General features: G+C 33.3%; 1 protein-coding gene across 50 annotated transcripts in view; it reads left to right on the forward strand.

Annotated features, from left to right (window-relative positions):
- The window catches only part of rap1gap2a (RAP1 GTPase activating protein 2a), a 161,441-nt gene that overhangs the window by 104,065 nt on the left and 31,465 nt on the right, over positions 1 to 25,911 (forward strand). For 18 of the 50 annotated variants that reach the window (XM_087283127.1, XM_087283096.1, XM_087283118.1 and 15 more), the window contains 2 exons: positions 4,762 to 4,846; positions 20,971 to 21,006. In XM_087283127.1, the coding sequence (XP_087139253.1) occupies positions 4,841 to 4,846; positions 20,971 to 21,006 (42 nt within the window). In that variant the 5' untranslated portion in view covers positions 4,762 to 4,840. Of the gene's footprint in view, positions 1 to 4,761; positions 4,847 to 11,339; positions 11,526 to 18,729; positions 18,958 to 20,970; positions 21,007 to 23,204; positions 23,238 to 25,911 lie in introns of those variants that run through there. The other 32 variants (XM_087283092.1, XM_087283113.1, XM_087283116.1 and 29 more) reach the window with 10 other exon arrangements.

The raw sequence follows: 25,911 nt of genomic DNA on the forward strand, positions 1-25,911 counted from the left end.
AACTTACCCGGTTGAACACATTTTACGTCTAGCAAAAATGTACACTTAGACGCATATATTGGCAACACTTTACAATAAGGTTCATTAGTTAATGCATTTACTAACATGAACTAATCATGAACAACACATGTACAGCATTTATTAATCATAATTGAACATTTACTATACATATATTTACTTATGCATTATTAACATCCAAGTCCATGCTTGTTAACATTAGTTAATGCACCATGAGTTAACATGAACGAACAATGAACTACTGTATTTTTATTAACTAACGTAAGTAACATGAACAAATACAGTAGTAAATGTATTGTTCATTGTTTGTTCATGTTAGTAAATGCATTAATCAACATTAACTAATGAACCTTATTGGATAGTGTGACCCATATTTCCAATGAGCCTGGAAACCCTCTAACTGCCTTAATTCTTAATTTCTCTAATAGAAATGGTGGAAATTGATGAGATGGCATCAAGCAGTTGCTGATGCTTTATCATCTGGGAATTCTTGATGTCAATCTCCTATTACAGAATCCAAAATGTTGTAAAAGTGTTGTAATGGATTGAGATATTGTGATTAGAGTTTAGTGAACGCACTGTCATGTTCATGAAACCTGTTTGTGAGGATTTGAGCTTAGTGACATGGTGTGTTATATTATTTTATCAAAATAGACACACTGTGGTCTTAAATGGATGAACATGGTCAGTTGTAATTCTCTGTTAGGCTATGAAGTTTCAATGATGCTTAGTTGGTACTAAGGGGGGCAAAGTGTACCAAGAAAAAACTATTAACTGCACCATTTACATTGCCAAACTATTGATTACTTATATAAGGCAGGGTGGGTCAATGTTTTTCTGTTGTTTATGCCTAATTCTGACTCGGGCTGGGCAGATAAACGATATTATATTGATTCACAATTAACTTTGTCAATAACAATGATAAGCTCTAGACTTTTTACTCTATATTGATCTAAAAGCCAATCACACAGCAGAACTGTAGAACAATGGGAATCTAGAAGTGTGTTGATATTAGAGATGCACCCAATTTTTGGCTGCCAAAACTTACCAGCCACCGGAAATAAGTTATGTTATTTAATTGACCGTCTAATTTGGGCTTCAGTCATGTTGGGATACTCTATTAAATCTGGAAGAATTAACAATTGATATAGAAATATATATCGTTATTGTTCAATATGGAAAGAACTTCATCGAGATTGTGCTTTTCCTATATCGCTCAGCCCTAATTCTGATCCTACCATCTGATTGTCAGAGAGGAAATAATAATATTAAAAGATCAGAAACACAGAATGTTTTTTTTAATTTCTTCTTGCCATAGCTCTGGGTATATTGTTGTGGCATTTCCAGCTGTATATCCTCACGTGTTCAATGTTTTTTAGAGATTAATGACCCTCAGAGGTGTAATGTAAGGGAAGATTTTAATGGACCCTTACTTGAGACCGTCTGCACTGCATTTCTAGTCCCCGGTTTGTCTGCCTGACTAATTTTAACCTCTGATTCTAAGCAGCCCCTCTCTGTTTGTCTTTGGCTGAAAGAACTGCTTTTAAAATGTGATCATGTTCCTGCTTGGAACCTTACCACCTCTCTGTCCTGTTTTTTAAACCTTTTCTTTTCTGACCTACAGCAGTTTGTCTGCAGGTCTGGCTTGTTCTTGTTATGTCTCCGTGCAGCAAACTGAAGAATTGTTGTTATTGGGTTTCTTTATTCTGTAGTCTTTTACTGGAGTCTCTAGAGGAAAAAATCATGTTCTTTTCAGTATTTTCTTTCTAAGGGTACAGAACTGACCCTCTGCCCTCTTCTTGTGTGTGTGTGTGTGTGTGTGTGTGTGTGTTTGTACACATCTGCAGGGCCAGGCTTTTGTTTTATTGCAAAAAATACCATATTTTGGTGTTTCTCTACAAGTATGTTGATCAGCTAACTGCATCGCAGTCAAATTTGCCTTGAAGGACGCTAATGGGGAATGTATTCACAGCAAACTTATTATAATTATTTTGGCTTTTACAGCATAGAATTAGTGTTTCTCTTATTTTTTTATTTATGTTGAATCAAACAAACTTTCTAATGGCCGTTTTCAGTGTCGCCAGATTGGGCATTTTTTTTATTTGATTGTGCGATTTAAAATGGCCTTGGCAGGTTGACAAAATCTGTGCGGTCTTGAAACGTAATTTTTATATGCAACTTGTTCAACAAAACATAACTGTGTTCCTACTTCATTCAGTTAGTAGTGACTAGTGCATAGTGCAAACCGAGTGGGCCCACCCGCAAGAGGAGGTGAAGGAAAGTTGTATCCAAATCTGACTCCCTTTCGCGTGCACACGCATCACGCAGTGCATGCAGTTAAACTCTCAGCGATTTATCATGACACTTTTATCAATTTTTTTCACAATTGACAGCAAAAACAAACACAGAAGCATTGTCTGACTGACAAGCAGTGACAATATATGTTAAAAAGAATTTAAAACACCAAATAGGATGAATTTATACTCCACTTCAAAAATAAAAAATACTCTAGTGTAATCTACGCAACATTAAGTGCAGTGTGTGTGTGTGTGTGTGTGTAAGAGGGAGCAGTTTTGTGGTTCTGTGACTGCTCACCTGTGACTGTTCACCTATGATAAACGGCAGCAGCAATCACAGCTGATCTGTGATAGATGGAGAGAAGAAAGCTCACTATAAAGACACTCGCCCATGTCTGGATCAACAAGTATTGCTGTAACAGCTGAGAGGACAGGAAAAGTTAACTCATGCCAGCTGGTAAAAGGTCGAGAGAGATAGAAAAACTGAGTTTTCTCCATGGCTGGGGGCTTCTGCTGTATCTTCAGTGTCAGTGAAAGACTTTGCAGCAAACACACATACAGTGAATTGTGCAGTTTCTGCATTTTTAAATAGTTGGAGTGTTTAAATTACTTGCGCTCGCCTCCCTCGCCATAGTAAGCTACCGCAATATGATTATTGCTGAACCGATACCGAATTGTCTGTGACTGCATCGCGGTACACCGAAAAAACTATTGATTTTGACCCCCATAATATGCATATTAAGTTTTTTTTACAGCACTGTACTGCTTAAGAATTTTTAAAAATCATTTTACTTTTACATTTAGTACATCTATGATTATAGAAAATGCTTACAAACAACATGTTGGGAAATTGTAATTCAAAATCATATTAAACTTACATGAATATAAAAAAAATGTGCTTTTCTAATACTTTTGCACAATTGTTGTAAACTACATTTTTACTTTTCCCTTTCACATGTTTACTCAATATGCAAATCTAACAACCGTTAACAAAATATATTCGTCATTGATTTTTCTTGGGCTTAGTCCCTTACTTATTGGGGGTCATCACAGCCAACTAATCCAGCATATGTTTTATGCAGCGGATGGTCTTCCAGCTACAACCTAGAACTGGAAAACACCCATACACTATTTCATTCACACAAACTCATACACTATGGTCAGTTTAGCTCATACAATTTACCTAGAGCGCATGTCAACTGAACCAGCTGTGCTTTTCTAACGCTTTGACACAGTTGTTGAATACCCGTCAACATTGAGATGTGAAAATAAGGGATATGCCCACCATAATAAAGGATTGCCCTGACAAAAAATCCCCAAATTACTAAATAGCTCATTTGCTCATTTTCATTATAAATAAACAGTTAATTTGTCAGTAATATGTTTTATTATTATTATTTACGAAAGGAAAAAAATAAATAGTATACATTAGCAACAAACAAATTAGCAAACAGTTCAGCTTATTTAAATTAATAGCTGTTATAATGAAATAGAATGAAGCTATCAAATCTCCTTAACCATTTCTTCACTGCATAACTTACACATTCGGTTTAAAGAGCAACGAATGAATCTCTTATTTATTTAGATTTTTTGATGTTTGATTACCTTAAATAACAGGTGTTACTTTAAAAATGCACAGATCTAACGTTACCATGAAGGCATTCGACTGCTCTCCTAACTTTTTATGCTCATTTGGGACAAAATTAGTTGTGTTTGAAAAATAAAAACCCACCAAGATTGACATCTTTAGATATTACTATTATAAATTGTGTGTATATATCTGTTTAAACACGCACCCAAACCCCGAGCTTTCACTCCGCTTCAAATCGCGTGTACAGAATGCATTTGGGAAGCAGCATCTGTTTATCACTATGGAGTATGTCAGCTGACAGTCATGCATTTTGAGGATTGCATATGAAGGGGAGACGGCACCTGTAGTGAAAGGAGAAAGAATCCCGCCATTTTTATATTTATTTAAAAGTGTTTTCATGCCTAAACAAAGAAAAAGCACAGAACAGACTCACGTTTAAGAGCGAGGGGAGGCCCCTGGTAGTTCGGCGGTAAGGGATGCGTATAGGGAGGCTCGGCTCTTTAATGTTTATTTGCCACCCTTCAGAGAAAGACTGAAAGTATGGAAGAAATACGGGAAAAAACCTTTACGGAATGATAGCTTGATAGAACTGTAAAATATGGGAGAAAAACGGGAGGGTTGACAGGTATGACTTGTTGTAAACTATATTTTTACTTATTCTTCCACTTGTTTACTTGATATGCAAAGCTAAAAACCATACACAAAATACAGACGCATCAGTCAAGATAGGTAGTTTATTTGCTTCTGCGAATGAGAGCTAGTCTTCAGTGCAAAAAACAACTTTAGATCAGGTTAGTCTTCCTCATAAAGTGCTTACCATTTGCCTGACTGACCCTATATGTGTGTTTTTTTCAGGAAACAAGAGTTGCTGACCATCTCCAGTGTGCCTCTGGGAGAATGTCCACCTTCACCTCCCCGCACTGCACCCCCCACCATGAAGGTGAGTGTTCATATGCACACTCATACACACTGGGTTTTCATGATTGATAGGGACTTCCCAGTGAAATAATGGTTTTTATACTGTACAGACTGTATAAGTTGTCCTCTTATCCCGACCCTAACCCTAAATTCAACTCTCACAGAAAATAATCTGCAGTTTTATTTTTTAAAAATGCTTCATTGTGTGTAATTAATCTGCTGGTTTCATCATGGGGACCAAAATAAAATTTCCCCACAAGGGTAAAACTTACTGGTATGACTGGTATATTTGTGGGGACATTTGGTCACACACATATACACACACACACATACACACTCTCACCGCTCCATTAGCTGTGGTTAGCCCAGATTTGCTGCATTCACCTCTGGACCAAATTAACCTCTATTAGCACTGATAGCGCGTGAAAGTGCGATTGCCCTTTGTAGCACACCATATAAAATGACCCTAGTTTGGCTACAGGAATGTCAGCATGCACTTACACAATGTTTAAAACCTTGAGAGCCTCATAAATAGCTATAGAAAAACAACACCCCTTGGAAATTCTTTTATTGTTGTTGTTGTTGTTGCTTTTTTGCTATTTTGCTAATTTTTTCTTAGGTTAGTTAGTATAGTGGGTTGGGGTTTAGTTAGATCGTTTTGTTAATTATTTCTTGTTTTGGCAACACTCTTGTTTTTCATTTAATTCGATTATTTAAAATTATATTCTAATTTCCTATATTCATTGTTTGATATTCTCCTTTTAATAAATACTTACTTTTTGTTTCACTTAACCAGCTGTTGTGTCTTCCCATTTTCCCCCAGCATCTTTAGAGCCTCACTGATTGTTAGGTTTAATCAATTTTTAATATCTTGATAACTTAAACACGTTACACAATTCAGAGAAATTGATCATTTACAAGTGGTCTCAAAAGTTTGTATGCATTGTTGTGTTTGCCAGCTATACTATAGCTTTCCCTGTACAGTATTTATTGTTTTTGGTGATGAATGACTTAGAAGGGAAGATGTTAGGTATGTGAAAGTTAGAATGTCCTCTGTAACATGAAATATATAACAACCTTGTTTAACTAAAGAAATCTTTAAGTAAGTCTCTAAATGATTTAGACGCGGATGTTTGTATATTCGGTGCGTTCGTGGTAAATCTTCATCCAAGGTTACCTCTAAATGTAATTCAAATTCATTCGAAGTGAGAAATCCATTTTCTTCAGAGCATTAAGATCCCATTGAGTCCACATAACATCACAAACTCTTTTACATCTCCAACAGCCTCGAGAGGACCTGGAGAGATTTTCGTTCTTGTTTAAAAGTGGTACAGCGGGTTCAGAGATGGGATGCGTGGTGTGAGTCGGTGTCACCTTGAAATGAGACGCAGTTTGTGAAAAATCAGAGAGAGAAAGGTCGGTGTTCCTGCAGGAAGGAGGGCGAGGGGCCGAGGCATCAGGCGTGATATTAAGATGAGCAGACATGAAGTCAAACCCAGAGGTCACGATCCTGTTAGCCGCTGCTTTAATTATGAAGATCATTTCTCATACGGACTGATTAAATGTCGTTGAAAATCCTACTTGAAATTTATTAAGGTGTCCATCAGGTGTTTTATAATTATAAGCTGTTTTTGGAGGATTGGAAAATGTGAGTGCTTTTAGTAATAGCCTAAATTACTTTTTGTCATTCATTTTGTCATTTTCTTTCTATTCGTTGCAATGACAAATAGGCCTGTGGAAATCTCAAACAAATCTTTAGTAATGAACATTTCGTACTACAGTTCTCAACACATCATTGTCAAATCATTGTGTATGGGACATTCTACCAGAAATGTGCATTATCTAATCCTGAAATAAAAACATAAATGCAGTCAGTGAATAAAAAGTATTTCATCCCAAAAAATTTTAAAACAAACTGATGGTTGATTTCTGTGAATTGTTCTGTTAAGGAATATGTCATACATTAGGTACTCAGATTTTTGTTCTTTATTAAAAACACTTTACAAATTTGCAAACCCTTTCATTGTCCTTGTCCTCTGCCAAATTGAACCTACACATTTAATAGTTTTGTATATTATTTATGAAAAAAATGTTTCAGAGGTAACAAGTTTAAGTTGTTATTATTCAAATCAATTGATAAAAAACATCATATTAATTTATAAATAAATTCTCCAAATAAATACTACAAATATATAATACAAATAAATTTACAATTGTCCTCATGTTTCTGTCAGTCCTGTCACATTTGCATTAAATGTTACATAAAATGTGTGCAATACATGTTTAAGAAACATCATTTGAAGGAGAAGAAGCTGATAGTGATAAAGGATGCGTTCTATGATTGAATTGTGTTATTTTATGCTTTTTTTGTATGATTTTTTTTAAGATCAAAAAGCTAAAGTGAAAATGTACATTCCTGGTAGAATGTCCCATATATAGTAAACTTTACTATATATATATATATATATATATATATATATATATATATATATATATATATATATATATATATATATATATATATATATATATATATATATATATATATATATATATATATATATATATATATATATATATACATACATACACACACACACACACACACACACACACACACACACACACACACACACACACACACAGTTGAAATCAGATTTATTAATCCGCCTGTTCAATTATATTCGCCCTTTTACATTTCTGTCTAACAGAGAGAAGGTTTTTTTCAACACATTTCCAGACATAATACTTTTAGTAGCTAATTTCTATTCAGCTTTAAGTGCAATTGAAATGCTTAACTTGGTTAATTAGGTTAACTAGGTAAGTTAGGGTTTTTGGCTATATCTGTGGAGAATTTTGCAAAAAGTCTGCGGATTTATGCGGAATGATATTAAGAGTATCATAACTAAAACTTAATATATTAAACAAAAAATAATACATTTTTAACCTTTATTTAATGTTTACATTGCAAATCCAATTAGATCCACTTATTTGGTAAACACAGCAAGTATCTCATATAATATAACATATTACTTTACAATAATATTACTTTACAAATTGTATTGTAAATAAATCATATGAACATTTTATTATTACTGTCATTTTATCACAATAATATTAGTGAAATTAATTTGAAAACTGAATAAATGTAAATTTACAAACATTTACACAAGTCAATACATAGACTAAATGATGGGCATAAAATCTGCGGAAATCTGTGGATTTCTGCATGTGCAGATTTTGTGTGTTATTGTACAGTATAACCATGCTTTGTTCTGTAGCTAAAAGAAAATAAATATTGATCTCTAATGGTTTTAAAAAACACTAAAAACTGCTTTTTATTAAGCCAAAATAAAACAAATAAGACTTTCTGCAGAAGAAAAAATACTATAGAAAATACTGTGAAAATGTCTTAATCTGTTAAACATTATTTGGGAAATATTTGAAAAAGGAGGGCTAATCATTTTGACTTTAACTTTATGTTTAAGAACCACCCAGAGCATTCAATAAACAAAACAACACACAGATGATAACTTGAGTTAAACTAATCTATATGAGTACTGTGAACTTACTTCATTTAAGTTGAAGTAATGAGGTATTTGACTCATTACCTTCAACACTGAGTTCTCATTTCAACTGAGTAGAATTAACTTTTAGTAATTTTTGAGTTACCTACACTCATTTCATTTGATAAAGTTGACTGTTGGGTTTTACAGTGTAGCAATGGCATTTATTTAATCATGGTATCGAGTTTTGCATGTGCAACCGTCACATGCATCTTCAAAAAAAAAACAAAAAACAAAAAAAACAGGCAAGACTAATTTTAAGACCTAAGATCTAAAAATATATGTGTCATTGGCAAACTCACAATAACATTGTACTCAGCCAACTGGGCCACTTTACACATGGCGAAAAAAGGTTTGCAGAGCACACATTAACAGAGCACAATGTACTGTAGCTTATTTCAGCTTTAGATGGGCACATTTGGTCCACACCATGTTGCTAAAACCACACACAAACACAGACACACACCCACTCAAAACACTACTATAACATGCAAACACTCCAGCACCTGTGTTTGGCTGTAAACATGCCATACAATAAATAAAGACTTACGGTACAATGCTCTCCACTAATATTGGAGCTATTGGATAACAAATAAGCAAAAATAGCCTGTGAAAAAAAAAAACATGTTTAACTTTTTGATATTTTGCTCCAATTATTATTAAATATCCTTCCCTCTAACAGAGAACAAAGTTAACCAAACACAATACAGTTTTATAATAAAACAAACTAATAAAAATATAAAAATATAAATATATAGGACAAACTATCTGAGTTGCAGTTTACACTATTAGGTTTTCATTTAAAAAGTGTATGTTTTTATATGATTACACCTGGCATCCACAGTACTACGGCATGTTTTATCCTTAAAAAAACATTTTTACAATGCTAAAGATGCTGTTTTAACTTGAAAACACTAATATTTTATTTCAGCATGAATGGACTCAGGTGACATGGTGGCCCAATGGCCTCACAGCAAGGAGGTCGCTGGTTTAAGTCCCAGCTGGGACAGTTAGCATTTCTGTGTGGAGTTTGCTTGTTCTTTCAGTGTTCTTTTGGGTTTCCTCCGAGTGCTCCGGTTTTCCCCAAAGTCCAAAGACATGCAAATTGAGAGAATTGAATTAAGTAAACTACTGTAAATTGGCCGCAGTGTATGCGTGTGAATGAGTGTGTATGGTGTTTTCCAGTACTGGGTTGCAGCTGGAAGGGCATGCGCTGTGTCATACATATGCTAAATGAGCTGGCGGTTCATTCCGCTGTGGTGACCCCTGGTGAATAAAGAGACTAAGTCTAAGGAAAAGGAATGACTGAATAAATGGACTGAAATCCAAACTTTGGAAAATGGAGTTGCTCTCTTATTAGTCTTCTGGACTATTGTGTATTGTTTTCTGATTCATCAAGGCCCTCTCATATGTATGACCATTACACAACTGGTAGACTGCAAGTACAGATGATGGCAAAATATTTGCATTCCCATTGAGTGTGACTGGTCACGTATCATGCATTTTAGGCTGTATAGAGCTCAGGAATCTACGTCACTGCAAGTTGCAGTTGTTCATATTTGTGGACAAACGCAGAAGCGCTCAATTTAAACCTGTAGAAATTACAACAATAAAAAATATAATCGTTTCATAGCAATATCTTTTGAACAACACCTCACAAACACTCCGAATAAAATGAATTAACGTGTATACCTAGTGTCTATGTGACTCATGAGACTTTATGTTTGTCTTATAAGCTGATATTATGCATTCCATAACATTATGTATCCAGTAGTGAAGTGTAACTGGAGAAGCTGAGCACAGACATAGAGGGTGGCGGATATAGAGCGTATAAAATAAACAAATGAGTTTATTCATAACTGACATGGCATAAACAAACTGCTGCAAGGAAACAGCTCCGTATATGATTTTCTTCATTACTTGTAGTGCGAGCACGTACAGTTTGTTGCTGATGATTGTATATACAGTGCATCCAGAAAGTATTCATAGCGCTTCACTTTTTCCACATTTTTTTACGTTCCAGCAATATTCCAAAATGGATTAAATTATTTCCTCAAAATACTACACACAATCCCCCTCAATGACAATGTGAAAAAAGATTTTTTGAAAATGTTGCAAATTTATTCAAATTAAAAACCTGAAAAATCACATTGCCAAACTCTATAGTGTTAATGTAGATTGTTTTTCAAATATAATACGAACACCAGCCTACTTAAGGAGCATTTTCATTCTAAAATACTGTTTTAAAACTAAAACACACTAGTGTAAACAGCACCTCAGTCATTTTTCATGAGTAAGACTAAGGAACAGAGCTCTGATTTGTGAAAAAAGGTTGTTGAGCTTCACAAAATGGCAACTGGCTTTAAAAAAATACCAGAAACACAAAAATTGCCCATCAGAAGGTGAATAGTAAAGAAGCTCCAGTCAACCTTAAGTGTTGGAAATCTGTTTGAAAGTTGACATGTGTCTGTCTTTATTGCCTTTAGAAGGAAGGTTGGAGTGGCGTTAAAATATCTGTAAGAATCACAGCTGGAGATCTGCAGAAGTTAGTTTGTTTTGGGGGTCAGGAAATCTACACAACTGTAATCCAACATCACCAAAGTAAGCACAAATTGTTAGTGGGAGTTTTTAGGAAGAAACCCCTCCACTCGTATTCAAAAACATACTTAAATATTTTCTGTTTTATAATTAATACATTAAAATTGTGTTTAATATTTTGAGGAAAACCCTTTTTTACTTTGCCATTATTAAAGAAGGCTGCTGTATTAAGCTTTGTCTATGGTTCTTTAAGATATAATAATGTCTTTGGCACACAGTTAGTGGCCACTCCCAATGTAAACCCAAAGAAGAAAAGAGGAAAGGGAGGACAGCGTGTGTGTGCGTGTGTGCGCGTTTGTGTGTGTGTGTAGACTTGATAAGCTCTCAAGAACAGCTGTTGATCATATACAAAGCAGAACTACAAAACCACATGAGTACAGACACACTGGTACGACCAGTTTAGGGTGTGGAATAGTATGTAGTATGCCAAGCAGACCCGACCATATTCTTCCTGTTTTGGTCTCCTGAAAGTATTTGCAGCTGATCAGAAGAGAGAGGTATGATCGATGTGTGATGGAGAGAAGCATGCTGTGAGAGGTATATCAAACTCTATGTGTGTTTGTTAAGCAATGGTGGTGTTGATGGAAGTTGATGTTAGTGTGTATTTGACAAGGCAGAGATGTTCATTTATTCATTCTGGTGTGTCTTATGTAATGCCTTTTTATCAGGCAATGCTGGACAGAATCCCAGATGCATGGTTTATTACCCCTCTGCCTCTAGTTTGAGCAATATGTATCTTGGTATATTAGAGTAGGGTATACATGTGTACGTGTCTATGGAAAAAAGGAGCTGTTTGTAAGAGTTGATATTGCGTTTGGTATTGTGAACTAACCATTAACAACATCTTTTGCTGCTGTAATTATATTCATGTGAAAGCTATAATTATATTCATGTATAAGTTATAATTATAATCATGTTTGAGATTTATTCCAGGTTTAAATTAAAATATGACAGCATTTGTGGTATAATTAAGGAATAATGTAGCCAACTTCTTAGCTGGTTGTTCTCGCATAAAGCCTGACCAGCAAACGCAATCTCACGGCAATTCGGAACTTTTTGATTTAGTGGCTAATTTGTATGAATTTTTACGATCTAATTCGTACAATTTAGTATGATTTGCTCATCACCCAATGACGGTTGGGGTTAGGGGTGGGGTTGGGTGCCATGCCTCCTTCTTAAAATTGTACATTTTCATACGACTGAACTCGAATGAATTCGTACGAATTAGCCACTAAACGGACAAAATGTAAAATACTTGCGTTTCCTCGTGAGATCAGGCTCAATATAAATAAACACCAAAATGTACTTCATTCTGCTTATTAGATGGCTATTTTCTTCAAAACTAAACAATTAAAGACAAAACATTGTTCTCAGTTGTACTTTTTAATTAAATCTTTAATTAAACAATTATAAATTATTCAGTAGCAAGATGGCACCAAACAGTCAACGACAGTTGCATAAAAGATAAACTTACACTCTGAGAAATAATGAATTATTTAAACCCAAATTGGGTAGAATATGGACTAACTTGAACATTGGGTAAAATTTGGTACTTTTAATTTATATTAAAAATTAACCCAGCAGTTGGTTTAGTCCTTGATACACCCATAATTGAGTTATTTTATTTTAGAGTCTATAAGTGTTGATTTGAATGTATAAAGTACCCATATGAGCCTGTGTTATTAGTTTCAGCATTCATTATGTGGGAATAACATTACCTTGGAATGTTGTGATTGACCAGAATCAGAATTGATCAGAATCGCGTATTCAAGAGAGCTGTGTAACGATTTTGGTTAATGTGTAAATTACAACCTACATTTTCTCTGTGAGAAACAAAAATAAAGATCACAATGGGGTGTAAGTACACCAATCAAAAAAAATAAAATAAATAAATAAATATATATATATATATATATATATATATATATATATATATATATATATATATATATATATATATATATATATATATATATATATATATATATATATATTTTTTTTTTTTTTTACGCTAAATGATGATTATTTCACTAATATTTTGAAATTAGATTTTTACAACTTATTTTAAACATTAATGTAGTCACTTTCATATAAAGATCACAATGGGGTGTAAGTACACCAATCAAAAAAAAATAAAATAAATAAGTATACATATATATATATATATATATATATATATATATATATATATATATATATATATATATATATTTTTTTTTTTTTTTTTTTTACGCTAAATGATGATTATTTCACTAATATTTTGATATTTGATTTTTACAACTTATTTTAAACATTAATGTAGTCACTTTCATGCATTTAATATGACTTTAGTACTATAACTTTGTATATCACTTGTATATTTAATTTGTATATTTAATAAGTCTTGTCTCAGCTATATTCATATATGCGCAATTATCTTTAACTAATGCTGTAAAATATTGTGTACTGGCAGGTCATGGTACATGCATTGCCTTTGAACTGAAACCTTACTACACATTTCTGAGTGATTGTAAACTGTTTAATAGTATTTTATGTATTCTAGAGAATAGTTTTATGCTTATTATTGCAATTTGGGTGAAGCTTTACAGATCTAGGATAGGTGGGGTTAATCTAGGCCAGAGATGCCCAAACTTGGACCCGCAGGCCAAAGTTGGCCCATGATAACCTCTGATTTGGCCCACCGTCACATCTGAGAAGGGAGGGAGTTTGATAGGGATGGTTTAAACAGTGTCGGTTCAAATGTAACCCTTTGTTTGTTTTATTGTTAGAAGCTAAATTAAATTAAATGTTTCAATTAAAGGATGTAAATTAATCAGATTTTGATTAAATGTAAATAGTTTCACTCGACAATGCAGAGACGTGAGCAAATCAAGTCAAAGGTAGATTCTGCTTGACTAGTTTATTCAGCATTGAACTCCACTGTTATTGATTATGTTTTTATTGCTATAAGTAATCATTTAAAAAGTTATGCTGCATTAGATAAAACTATTTAAAGTAATGTTTTCTGTTACTTTGGAAATGTTATCAAATAAATTAAGAAATTACCCATTGCAACCTTAATGTAATATCGTTTAGTATATTTACATTCAGCCCACAGCTCATAATGACATTTGGTGTTTGGCCCTTTATATGAAAAAGTAAAGAAAAGAAAAGAGTACCCCTGATCTAGGGGCTCATTCACACATAATTTCCTTTCCCATACCATTGTGCTACTTTCTCATTGTTTTACAATGTAAACATGCACTTGACTGACGTGCATCTCTCATACTTTGAAGTGCAGAGTAAATGAGTGTTGTGTTTTATAGACACTGTGTCTATAATTCATGCAGCATTGATCATCAGTGTCAGTTCCAAAGTAGTAGACCAATCAGAAAAACTCTGAGGGGGAGCAAGTATTTTAAAGTTTTGTTTACAGGCTTGACAGACTTGTGCTCTATGTTTTGCTTTTTTAAACACATTCCTGAGTACTGAGTCTCATGCTTTTAGATGCTGAGACATGTTCTGTGTAAATGAGCCTTAAGACAACAGTGAAACCTACAGATGAGTTCCTTCCCTTTGTAACCTAACTTCTAGCATAATTCAACACTTATTTCTTTTAGATTTGATTTGATGTGCTCATGTAAACAGCTTCAGGCACTGCAATGCTGACTTGGTTGAGTTTGTTTGGATGTGGAACAAAGAACTCAATATATAATCAAAAAGGTCAAAAGGTCTCAAGATTGCAAAACTTTCGAAGCCTTTCCAACACTGAACACAACCCTTTGTCTTCTTCCTTCTTTGACCATCGTTCCTCCTTGCACGTCCTGATTTTGCAGTCAACATCAGTCCTGTTAAAAACATCAATCCTAATCCATATACTGTACATCTAAATCTAACTTTACCTATAAGTTATACTTAAAACTATCTGTGCAGATAGCCCTATGGGCAATGTGCCAACATATAGCGCAAATTGCACTTCAGGCATCCTGAGTTCAAGTCTCAGCTCAATGACCTCTCCCAATCCATTCTTTCTTCAACAACAAAAAAAAAGTAAAAAAAAAAAAAATGCCCCCAAAAATGATTCCTAATATCACAGGGAAATTATGTGTTTACATTGACAATGCTATTCTCATACTTTTATGATGATGACAGTTGAAATGTGAATGGAGACACTGACAACGAATCCATTTGCTGGATTTATTCAGAAGTCATGGTCTGGCAAGCTAAGGTCAACACAGGAGCTAACAGATATATACAGGCAATCCAGAGTCGTAGTCAAATATCAGGCAAGTGGTCGGAAGGCAAGTAGCAGACAATGTAAAAAACAATTAAAACAAAGCAAGGTTCAAACACGGAAGGCGAGGCAAGGAAAATGCGTCGTAATGTTCAAAATCAGTATAACAAGACTCAGCCAAGAGGTGTGCATTGTGCTGTGTATGTAATCAGTTCATGAGCAGCTCCCAGCCATGAGTGTGTGAAATCTACTGAATAAGAAACAGGTGCATGTGAGCGGTGCATGACTGGAACTTGTGGTTGTTTTGCTGGCAGATTTGTAGTTCTCCAGCGATCTGCATGGGCTAGATCGCTGGTGACTGGTGACTGAGAAGTATTGTTATTATAATCTATCATGTAAGCTAAACTTTTTTTATTATCATAATTCAGCAGATTTCACACTGGAAATTTAAAGAAAATTGAATTAAAATGTGTATTATTTCTGTTTAAGTTGCATTACCGAAGTGCAGCATAGCCATGTACACTCAATAATCACACTATCACCATCATGTAGAACTTTTTAGCACATTTTAAACCAGGATTACAAAGATGTATTGAAATCCCTGTCATGCTTGCCATTGTTACAGGACAGAGGGCAGATTTTTCATCACAAAACTAAAACTAAAATTCGATATGAGAGGGGCTTAATAAGGATAGACTATGACCCAATCAGACATTAGATGTGTGCAGACTCTGCCCTCATTTTCAAAAGTTGTAAACTCAGAATTTATAAACTAAACAAACTCCAAATTAAGCTCTTTCAAATGTCTCTGTTTTTGTCGGCGCAATAGCCTAGTGGTTAGCGCGCCGACATATGGTGCAATAGCACGTCCCCTATCTCTCTCCTACTTTGCTTCCTGTCTCAATACTGTCCCATCTAATAAAGGCAAAAAGGCCAAAAACAAATCTAAAAAATAAAAAATGTCTCTGTTTTCAAGTGAAAAAAGTATCCTGAACAGTGTGAATGCCATGCGTAATCACATCAACATCAATGTGTTTTAACATATACAAGCACTAGTCTAAACATAGAAACAGTGTGTGTGTGTGTGTGTGTGTGTGTGTGTGTGTGTGTGTGTGTGTGTGTGTGTGTGTGTGTGTGTGTGTGTGTGTGTGTGTGTGTGTGTGTGTGTGTGTGTGTGTGTGTGTGTGTGTGTGTAGGGCAGAGAGGCACAGTACAGGCTAAGCGATGAGGATGTCAGTCAAACAAGATTAAAAAAATTATGTTATTCTGTAAATGTATTTGTGTAGCAAAGCACTTCTTATAGTCAACACTGTAGAGCAGCAAAAAAGATTAATCTAAATAAAGAGCTGGACATGTCTGATGAGTCATTATAAACGTGAAAAAGAACTGAACTCTGAGTAGTGAGTAGTGACCGCAGAGAAAACTTCTCTCAGCCCAGATAGTGTGCTCAGAGCTGAAGTGAGATTGTCGTAACTGCTGTTATACTGTATACACACTTGTATGTGAAAATGCTCATCTAGGTTTAGTCAAAAACAGTATCTTTAAAAAATGTATGTTTGGTAGAGTTCATCAGTGCAGGAGGTCTTAGAGAGAAAGACTATCAAGACTACCATAATCAATCAAATTATTAAGGAGCACACACACACACACAAAAAAAAATGGATGGATGGATGGATGGATGGATGGATGGATGGATGGATGGATGGATGGATAGATAGATAGATAGATAGATAGATAGATAGATAGATAGATAGATAGATAGATAGATAGATAGATAGATAGATAGATAGATAGATAGATAGATAGATAGATAGATAGATAGATAGATAGATAGATAGATAGATGATAGAAGTTGTTAAAAAGTTAAAAGTTTTTAGAAGTATTAAGATTTATAGCTAGTAAAAAATGAATCGAGTCTTCCTTGCTGGTGGCAAAGCACAAACCCATACAGTGGCTTCAGTACCAAGAACCAAATCATAACATTGGTGAATAATTACACGCCCAATAAATACACACAGCAGTAGTCAACACTTTGATGGCTAGCAAAACAGCTGCTTTGAGCAAGAATTTGCAGTCATCTGTTTGCACACATACAGTAGCTTGACAAATAATTGACTGCACCAGAAGCTTTCATTAAATCAAATATAAAACACAAAACTTTATACATGAGTGACCATGGATCACAAAACCATTGAGGGTCCATTATTTTTAAATTAAGATTTTTTTTAACATCTGAAAGCTGAATAAATGCGCTTTCTGTTGATGCATTATTTTATACAATATTTTGAACAAAATACAACAATTAAAAAATATACAATCCAAGGATGCAAAAAAATCTAAATTTAAAAAATATATATACAGGGTTCCCACACTGCTTGAAAGTACTTATAAGTACTTGAATTTCAGACATATGGATTGAAGGAGTGGAAAATACTTAAAAACAAACACAGGTCCTTGAAAGTGCTTAAAAATTGAAATAAGATTTGTTTATGGTTTTATTTCAACAAATGTACCTTGCAATTATAAGGATCTTTCTGCGTTCTGAAAGTTTTTGCATTCCATAGCAAACAGTATGTGTGTTTTTTAAATAAAAACTCTTAAAATGTTAACAACTTATAAAAAATCACATAATGTAAATAAATTGTCATTTAATAAGAATATGTCAATAACCTAATTTTGACAAAAAATGTCAGATAGAACCTTATAATTCTAAGGTGACAAATTGTCAAAACGGAACATAACTGACAATAACTGACAAAGTCTTAAATTAAAAATCCTAAATTTAAATCTTGTTCAATAAAATTGACAAATACTGCACAATTTATTAATAATTTTGGAAACTGCATTTAAATATTACCAGTATTGAATTTGACATCGAATTGACATTATTAATGTAATTACAGTGAAGTACAGTGAAGACTTTCATGGCGCTACATACTGAATGCTGGGATATCCTTACAAAGATGCTTTATTTAAAACTGATGGTGCTTTAAAAAGAATCCGCTGTTCATGAAAGTGTGCGAACCCTGTATATATTAATCACCTTAAAAGTGTCTAAATTAAGTCCTTTAACCACATTACTTTTAAGTTGATGTATTTTTGATGTATTTACAGTACATTTTCTGAATATCTTCATGGAACATGATCTTTATTTAATATCCTAATGATTTTTGGACAGGGTTACATATGGTACCATAATGAAGACAAGCTTTTCATTCATGTAAAAATACATGCGAGGGACAATGATGTGTGCCAATCAATCTATAACATAAATCTGTAAAATATGTTAAAACAGATAAATCATGATCACGTAAGGCAAAAGCATCTGAAGTGAACACTTTAATCATAATATTATCTTATTCAGAGTAAACTAAATATTGGATTACTGATATCCATTTGAACGTCACCAATGAGAAGCATCTAACCCAGACTAAATATAAATCTAAAATGAACATAAACTGTGAACTACTTCTTCAAGTCATAATAGGGTTCTGCATTTGAGTGTGAACGACGATGATGTTGTGCTCTCAGTTCCTCAAGGTTATGCAGCTCAACATGTCTCAGCTTTGGCTTGACTCTGTTGACTTTGTAAAGCGAGTTGCCCTTGGATCTACGGCAGGTTAAACATTAACCTGTCTGCATTTGTTCAGTCCCACCTGCATCTGTTACGCTGCGTCTGATAGTAGGAATATCCGTATGGGGCATATATTTACAACAAAAATCATGTGTTTGTGGTCTGCCGTCTCTTAACTCGAGGTAAGAGATTAGAATGATTGTGCGCATTTACCAAGAATAAGGGCTGTTTTTATTTTAAGGCCTTCGGGTGTAGTCTAAGAAGTATGCTTTAAATATGTTGCGTTTCTTAGATAACTAATATTTAAGCCCTAATGGCTACACAGACCATTGATTAAATGTCGTTGTATTGGTTCAGAGAGTTTGATTTAGAGTGAGGAAGTGTTGTGGTTTAAGTGTGCATGGAGAACGAGCCTTTTAATGCCGTTCAGCATACGTTGAGGATTTCTCAGTTTGTCACGTTCTATTTATACAGTACTATAGCTCTTTAGATGTGCAGTAGATTGTAGACACGTCATTTGCTGAGTTGATACAATCAGGCTAAAGTGTAAGTAAGCTTGCATGAGAGAGTTTACACGAGAAAGTGTTTAGAATGGTTTAAAAAGCATCAATAAACATTGATTGGGGGATTATCTAAAATAATCAAAGCTGGAATGCAGTGGTTTCCAACCTAGGGTCTCTTATGGGGATGCTACACTCAAAAAGTTTTTTTGCTGCTTAATAAACTATAAACTTTAAACTACTTATTTATAATGAGCTGAATCAACTCAATTTGTGAGGGGTTGTTGTCAATAACTTAATTGTTTTATGTTCAATCAACTTCAATTTGTGAAAACAATTAATTTAACTTAACTATGAGTTTTACATGCTGGAATTTAGTAACATTTAAAGCAATATTTTTTGCTGGACTAGCTTGTCGGGTGGTCATCATAGTCACACATTTTAATGTACTAAAACATTTCCTAATGATTTTGAATAAAGAAATATTTAATAATATATATTTATACATATCAATTTTGGAATACAAATGTATCGCATCACATATCATTAAGGAAAAAAAGAATCTGTTAAAAAGAAACTGGTCTGCACATTTAACTTTCCTGTGAGAATTTGGCCACTTGAATAATAAAAAATGTAAACACAATAATAAAAATAATAATAATAATATAGAATTCCGGATTTTTCTAGCCTCTCTTTTAAAAATTCATGGATAACAACAATGGCCTAATTAGTATTAAAGTTTAATTTTATTAGCTTCAAAATTAACTTTTGGTGCTTCACATCTTCTCATTCATTCATTTTCTTTTCGCTTTAGTCTCTTTATTAATCTGGGGTCGCCACAGTGGAATGAACCGCCAACTTATCCAGCATATGTTTAATGCAGCGGATGCCCCTACAGCTGCAACCCATCACTGGGAGACATCCATACACACTCATTCACACACATACACTTCGGACAATTTAGCTTACCCATTTCACCTATACCACATGTTTTTCGACTTGTGGGGGAAACCGGAGCACCCGGAGGAAACCCACGGTAACACAAAAATGCCAACACAAAAATGGCATTTTTGCCACACAAAAATGCCAACTAACCCAGCCAGAGCTCGAACCAAGGACCTTCTTGCTGTGAGGCGATTGTGCTACTCACTGTGCCATCGTACTGCCTATAAGAATTACAAGAAACACTTAAATAAATAGATATTGGATTGATAAATAAAAGAAAAGACAGCATTGATTGATTGATTGATTGAATGATTGATTGATTGATTGATTGATTGATTGATTGTTTGTTTGTTTGTTTGTTTGTTTGTTTGATTGATTGATTGATTGATTGATTGATTGATTGATTGTTTGTTTGTTTGTTTGTTTGTTTGATTGATTGATTGATTGATTGATTGATTGATTGATTGATTGATTGATTGATTGATTGATTGATTGATTGATTGATTGATTGATTGATTGATTGATTGATTGATTGATTGATTGATTGATTGATTGATTGATTCATTCATTGATTGATTCATTCATTCATTCATTCATTCATTCATTCATTCATTCACAGATGTAAACTCAGCACAAAATCTTAGAGAGACTGACATCTAAATATTTTAGTTTGTTATCATCTAAATACAACTTCTATCTAACCTCTAACCTCAATGTATCTTAACTTACCTCAATGTGTTTCTCTTCCAGTCGGCAGAGTTCTTCGACATGCTGGAAAGGATGCAGGTAAGGCTTGGTCTATCAATATGGTTATCTCATAAACGCAGGACTTTCATTAGAACAAGATTCGTCTAATAACAATAATCCTCCAGTAACTTTGTACTTTAGCTGAAAAGCATTTTACTGAGTAATATTATATTACTCAAGGGCAAAAAAAAAAAGCATGTCATGATTTTTATATTATTACTAATAATATAAAAATCATGACCTGCTTTTTTTTGCCCTTGAGTGCTACCTAAGTGTACTGACTCTCCAGTTACTCTGAATGAGTAATTACACATTTCAGCTCACTTCAGCACTCATTGATTTAGCCAGCACTTTTCTCTGTGGTGGGTCTTTGCTTTGAATAGGACACACTGACCTGCTATAAAACAGAAGCGTGATTGTGTTGTTTTCATTGTGTATGCATGCATGTGGCGGTGGGTGTGTTTGTGTGTGTGATGGGTAGCAGGTTGCTCTGGATCAGCTGATCAATACTATGTTAAGGCAGGAGTGTGTTTTTTTTCAAACGTCTGGTATTAAACTTCATGTCCAGATCTCTGTATGAGCAACAGATCGATGAGAAGGCTCATGTCTCGCTCGCATGGATCATGTGCACTTGTGATGGTCTTAATCAGAGCTGAACGAGTTTAGATGTGCATGTGCACTATCCAGGGAAAATAATATTATGTTATTTCTTAGTTTAACTGCATTCGTTCATAAATTGCCTAAGAAAACAGTTTAATTCAAGTTTATTTCAAATACATATTTATTATTATTATTATTATTATTGTTGTTGTTGATTTTATTGTTGTTGTTGTTGTTGTTGTTGTTGTTGTTGTTGTTGTTGTTGTTGTTGTTGTTGTTGTTGTTTAATAGAGCATGCTAATTTGAATTTAATTCCAAATATTTATTATTATTATTATTATTATTATTATTATTTTAAATAGAGCATGCTAATTTTTATTTAATTTTTATTTTATTCCAAATATTTATTATTATTATTATTATTTATTTATTTTTATTTTATTTATTATTATTATTATTATTATTATTATTATTATTATTATTATTATTATTGAACTTTATTATTGTTTTAGTTTATTAAATCAAATTTATTGTAGATTACATATAATAATAATAATAATAATTATTATTATTATCATTGTTTAATAGAGCATACTAATTCCTTTAATTTATTGTAATTTACATATAATTATTATTATTATTATTATCATTGTTGAACAGTGCATGCTAATTAATTTTATTTATTGTACTTTACGTATAATATAATATAATATAATATAATATAATATAATATAATTATTATTATTATTATTATTATTATCATTAATAACATTAATTAATAGAGTAGGCAAATTTCACTTAATTCAAATTTTATATTGTAATTTTTTAATTGTTATTATATTATATTATATTATATTATATTATATTATATTATATTATATTATATTATATTATATTATATTATATTTTATATAGTTTATATTTTGAGATTTTACTGTATTTATTTAGGGGGGGGGGGGGGTACATCATCAGCAATATTTATCATAACAACTATTTCCTAGTTTTGATTATTATTGCTACAATAAGTTAAAAAACCTACTGTCATTACTCCGTGTAAAGATTTTTTTTTCTTTCTTCTATAACAATGTCACACAGGACAGTACTTTTATTTAACAGCTAAACTAATAACATTGAAAATGGTCTATTATACAGCAATATTGTTGTTAAATATCATCCACAGTTTGTTTAACGTGTGACCCTGTTAAAGGAAACTGTATCATCTGTGACCCAGTGTTCAGACATACTGATTTACAACAGAGGGAACTAAGAATGGAAACGAGACACAGATTTATCCTCATTACACCTAAGAGCTGAACATTTAACTGTACATGTTTCCAGCTGAACAAAACGTTCTGTCTTTATTAAGCAACAGCTGTTTTCTGGACTTGTTGAGACGGTTAACCATGGTGACCACAGTTCCTGATTAAATAACCTGATATAAGCCACCATAGTCATTAAAAAATTAATTACAACAGTTTAAAATGGAAAAAGGACTAAATGTTTCTGAAGACTTTGACTGTAAACAGACCTGCATTATTTGAGGAGCTGGTTTTTCTTCTCAGTGTCCATCGTGGTTACGGGTTTGTCATTTATTTTCTTCCTCTCTTCACTTTCTTCTGCTTTCCTGGACACGTCAGATTCCTAAAACAGAGGAGACTAAGAAATACAAGGTTTGGCTGGTCTTCGGAATGTGTATATTGTGTCTGTAAGTGATGGGGGTATGCGATGTTATCATCTCGATAAAATGGGCTTGTTAATCATGAATACCATGCAGTTAAAGATATTTCAGTCTTTGTATTGTTACCTTGGCTAGTTTAAAGGCTCATATATTCTTTTTAAAAAAGGTAACACTTTAATTAAGGGACCAATTCTCCTGGCTAGTGAGATCCCAATACATTATGTTAGCTGACCAATCAGAGCCTCTTGAGGGCGGGCTTTTTGGAGGAACTAAGAAATATGACAGTCGTTTTCATGTTAGCTGAGTAGCTATATATATTCAAAGTAAGATTTATGAAAAAAATTACTTGATTTTCTATAAAAATGAATCATGAGCACACATTGCTTTGCATCTTATAAACACAACCAAGCCTTAAAAATACATTGTAGATCACCCCTTCAACATACTGGCTTTTTTCAATGATTTTTATTTCTTTTCATCAATAATTTAACAGTACCATCAGTTCACACATTTTAACAGCCTTTCAACATCCCCTTTCCCCTCTCCTCCCCTCCACAACAGTGGCAGTTACAGTAATTAGTAGGTGCTATCATAAATTCAATAAACACAGATGAATAATATAAACTCAATAAATAAAAAAGCACACATACAAAAAATAATAATAGTGAAAAACAATAATAATAGCGAAAAAATAAATAAAATTAGATAAATTACATTTTTTACTGTGCTTCTCACCACAGTGACCTTATTCATCCTCCAAAAATGCCAAATATCTTTCCCTTCTTCTCTGATAAACATCCAATTTATCAAGTCAGACCTGTAGCCAGGGGGGGTTGGGTGGTTCGAAAGACCCCCACCCCCCAACTAACAATGGCTATATTTTGGCCCCTATATGATCTATTTTGAGACATTTTTAACAGTATGCCATCATAAACTGAAACAAAATAGCCAATAGAAGAAGGCTTTAAGACTAATTTAATTATTAATTATTATTTAAATGGCAAATTCTGACTGAGGAATTAGCTGGGCAGTTTGTTATTTGTCTATAGGCCACAGTTTTTAAAGTTTTAACAGATTGCTATATTTTGTTTTTAATGATGGATGATAATACATTAGCAAGTATTTTTTTCATATTTCTTTGTTAAAAATTCACTTAAAATTGTAATCTCATTGTGTTATTTATAAAACTGCAATAATGTAATACACATTTGCAAATAAATAATTTTTTTTGTAAACTAAATAGTATAGTAAGCGCTTTGACAAAAATGTAGAAAGAATTTTTGTTGCATAAAAAAGTGTGGCAATGATAACCATCCGACAAGCTAATCCAGCAAAAATGAGTGCTTAAAATTTCACTAAAATGCAGTATTTGAACTTCATAATTTAATAGGAAATGAGGCGAATAACTGCGAAAAGGTCCACTTTTTGAGAAAAAAGACCCACCCCTTTTAATAGGCTAGCTAAGGGCCTGCAAGTAATCTAGATGTAATTTTTTCATTTGCTGCCACCTTCACCAATTCTGTAACCCATTCTTGAAATGATGGTGGACCTGCTGAACGCCATCTCCTCATAATGATTTGTCTTCCAATCATAATACTTACTTTAAATCCACTCAGACATCTTCACAGAAGACCCCAACATGAACAGATCTCCCAATATATATATTCCAGGACAAAACATTCTGGCTTTTTATTGGTACTTTTAAAGTACATAATGTGTATGATTTTAATTAATAGCTTAAGGTTTGTTTCACTCAAAAATTAATTCAGTGTCATTAATTATTCACTCTTGTGTCATTGCATATTTTCGTTCATCTTTGAAACACAAATTATGCTATTTTAGATGAAATCCGAGAGTTCTGTCATCCTCCATCAGCAGTCCCAGGACGTTCAAAGTCTAGAAAAGGAACCAAAAACATTGTCAAAACATTTGCTCCAATCAGATTGTTTTATGCAAATACTAGTGCAGATGCTAGCAAAAGCAGAGAATAGCAGTCTATCTAAATGATGTTCATTCATCAAAAGCTTATTTTCACAGTTGGTAATCAGTAGGGCTAGACAGAATCTGCAGACTTTTTTTGCTATTTCTGCGCAGAATACTGTAAAAAAATCTGCGGATTTATGCATAATAATTTTGGGTGTATCTTAACAAAAACGTAATATGTAAAAAAAAATCCACCTATTTGATAAACAAAGCAAGTCTCTCATATAACATATCTACCATATATCTGTATTGTAAGTAAATCAAATGAACGTTATAATATTAGTATTACTGAAATAATAATAAAAAAACTGAATAAAAATAAATGTACACACAACTAAATAAATAGATTCAACGATGGGCTGAATATATGCAGATTTCTGCACGTGCAGATTCCGTGTGGACCTAGTAATCATCCAGTGATTTATGATCAATCTTTATATAAACTTTTTATACTGCTGGGCCTTTTTGTGTTCTGATTCAAGCTGGATGTGATTGGCTGTCGTCACTATGACAATTGCGTTATTGTGAGCTTTATTCACACTTTCCATCAAGCGTTGACTGTTGACTGTGCACACGCTGATTTTTTATTACACTCTTATTTACAACATAGGCTCATTCTGAAAACCTAGCCCTATATACACTTCTGGAGAATGCGAATTATGTAGCCAGAAATACGTGTGGCT

Source organism: Danio rerio, chromosome 15, assembly GCF_052040795.2.
Source record: "Danio rerio strain M-AB ecotype USA chromosome 15, GRCz13ab, whole genome shotgun sequence".
NCBI classification, from domain to species: domain Eukaryota; kingdom Metazoa; phylum Chordata; class Actinopteri; order Cypriniformes; family Danionidae; genus Danio; species Danio rerio.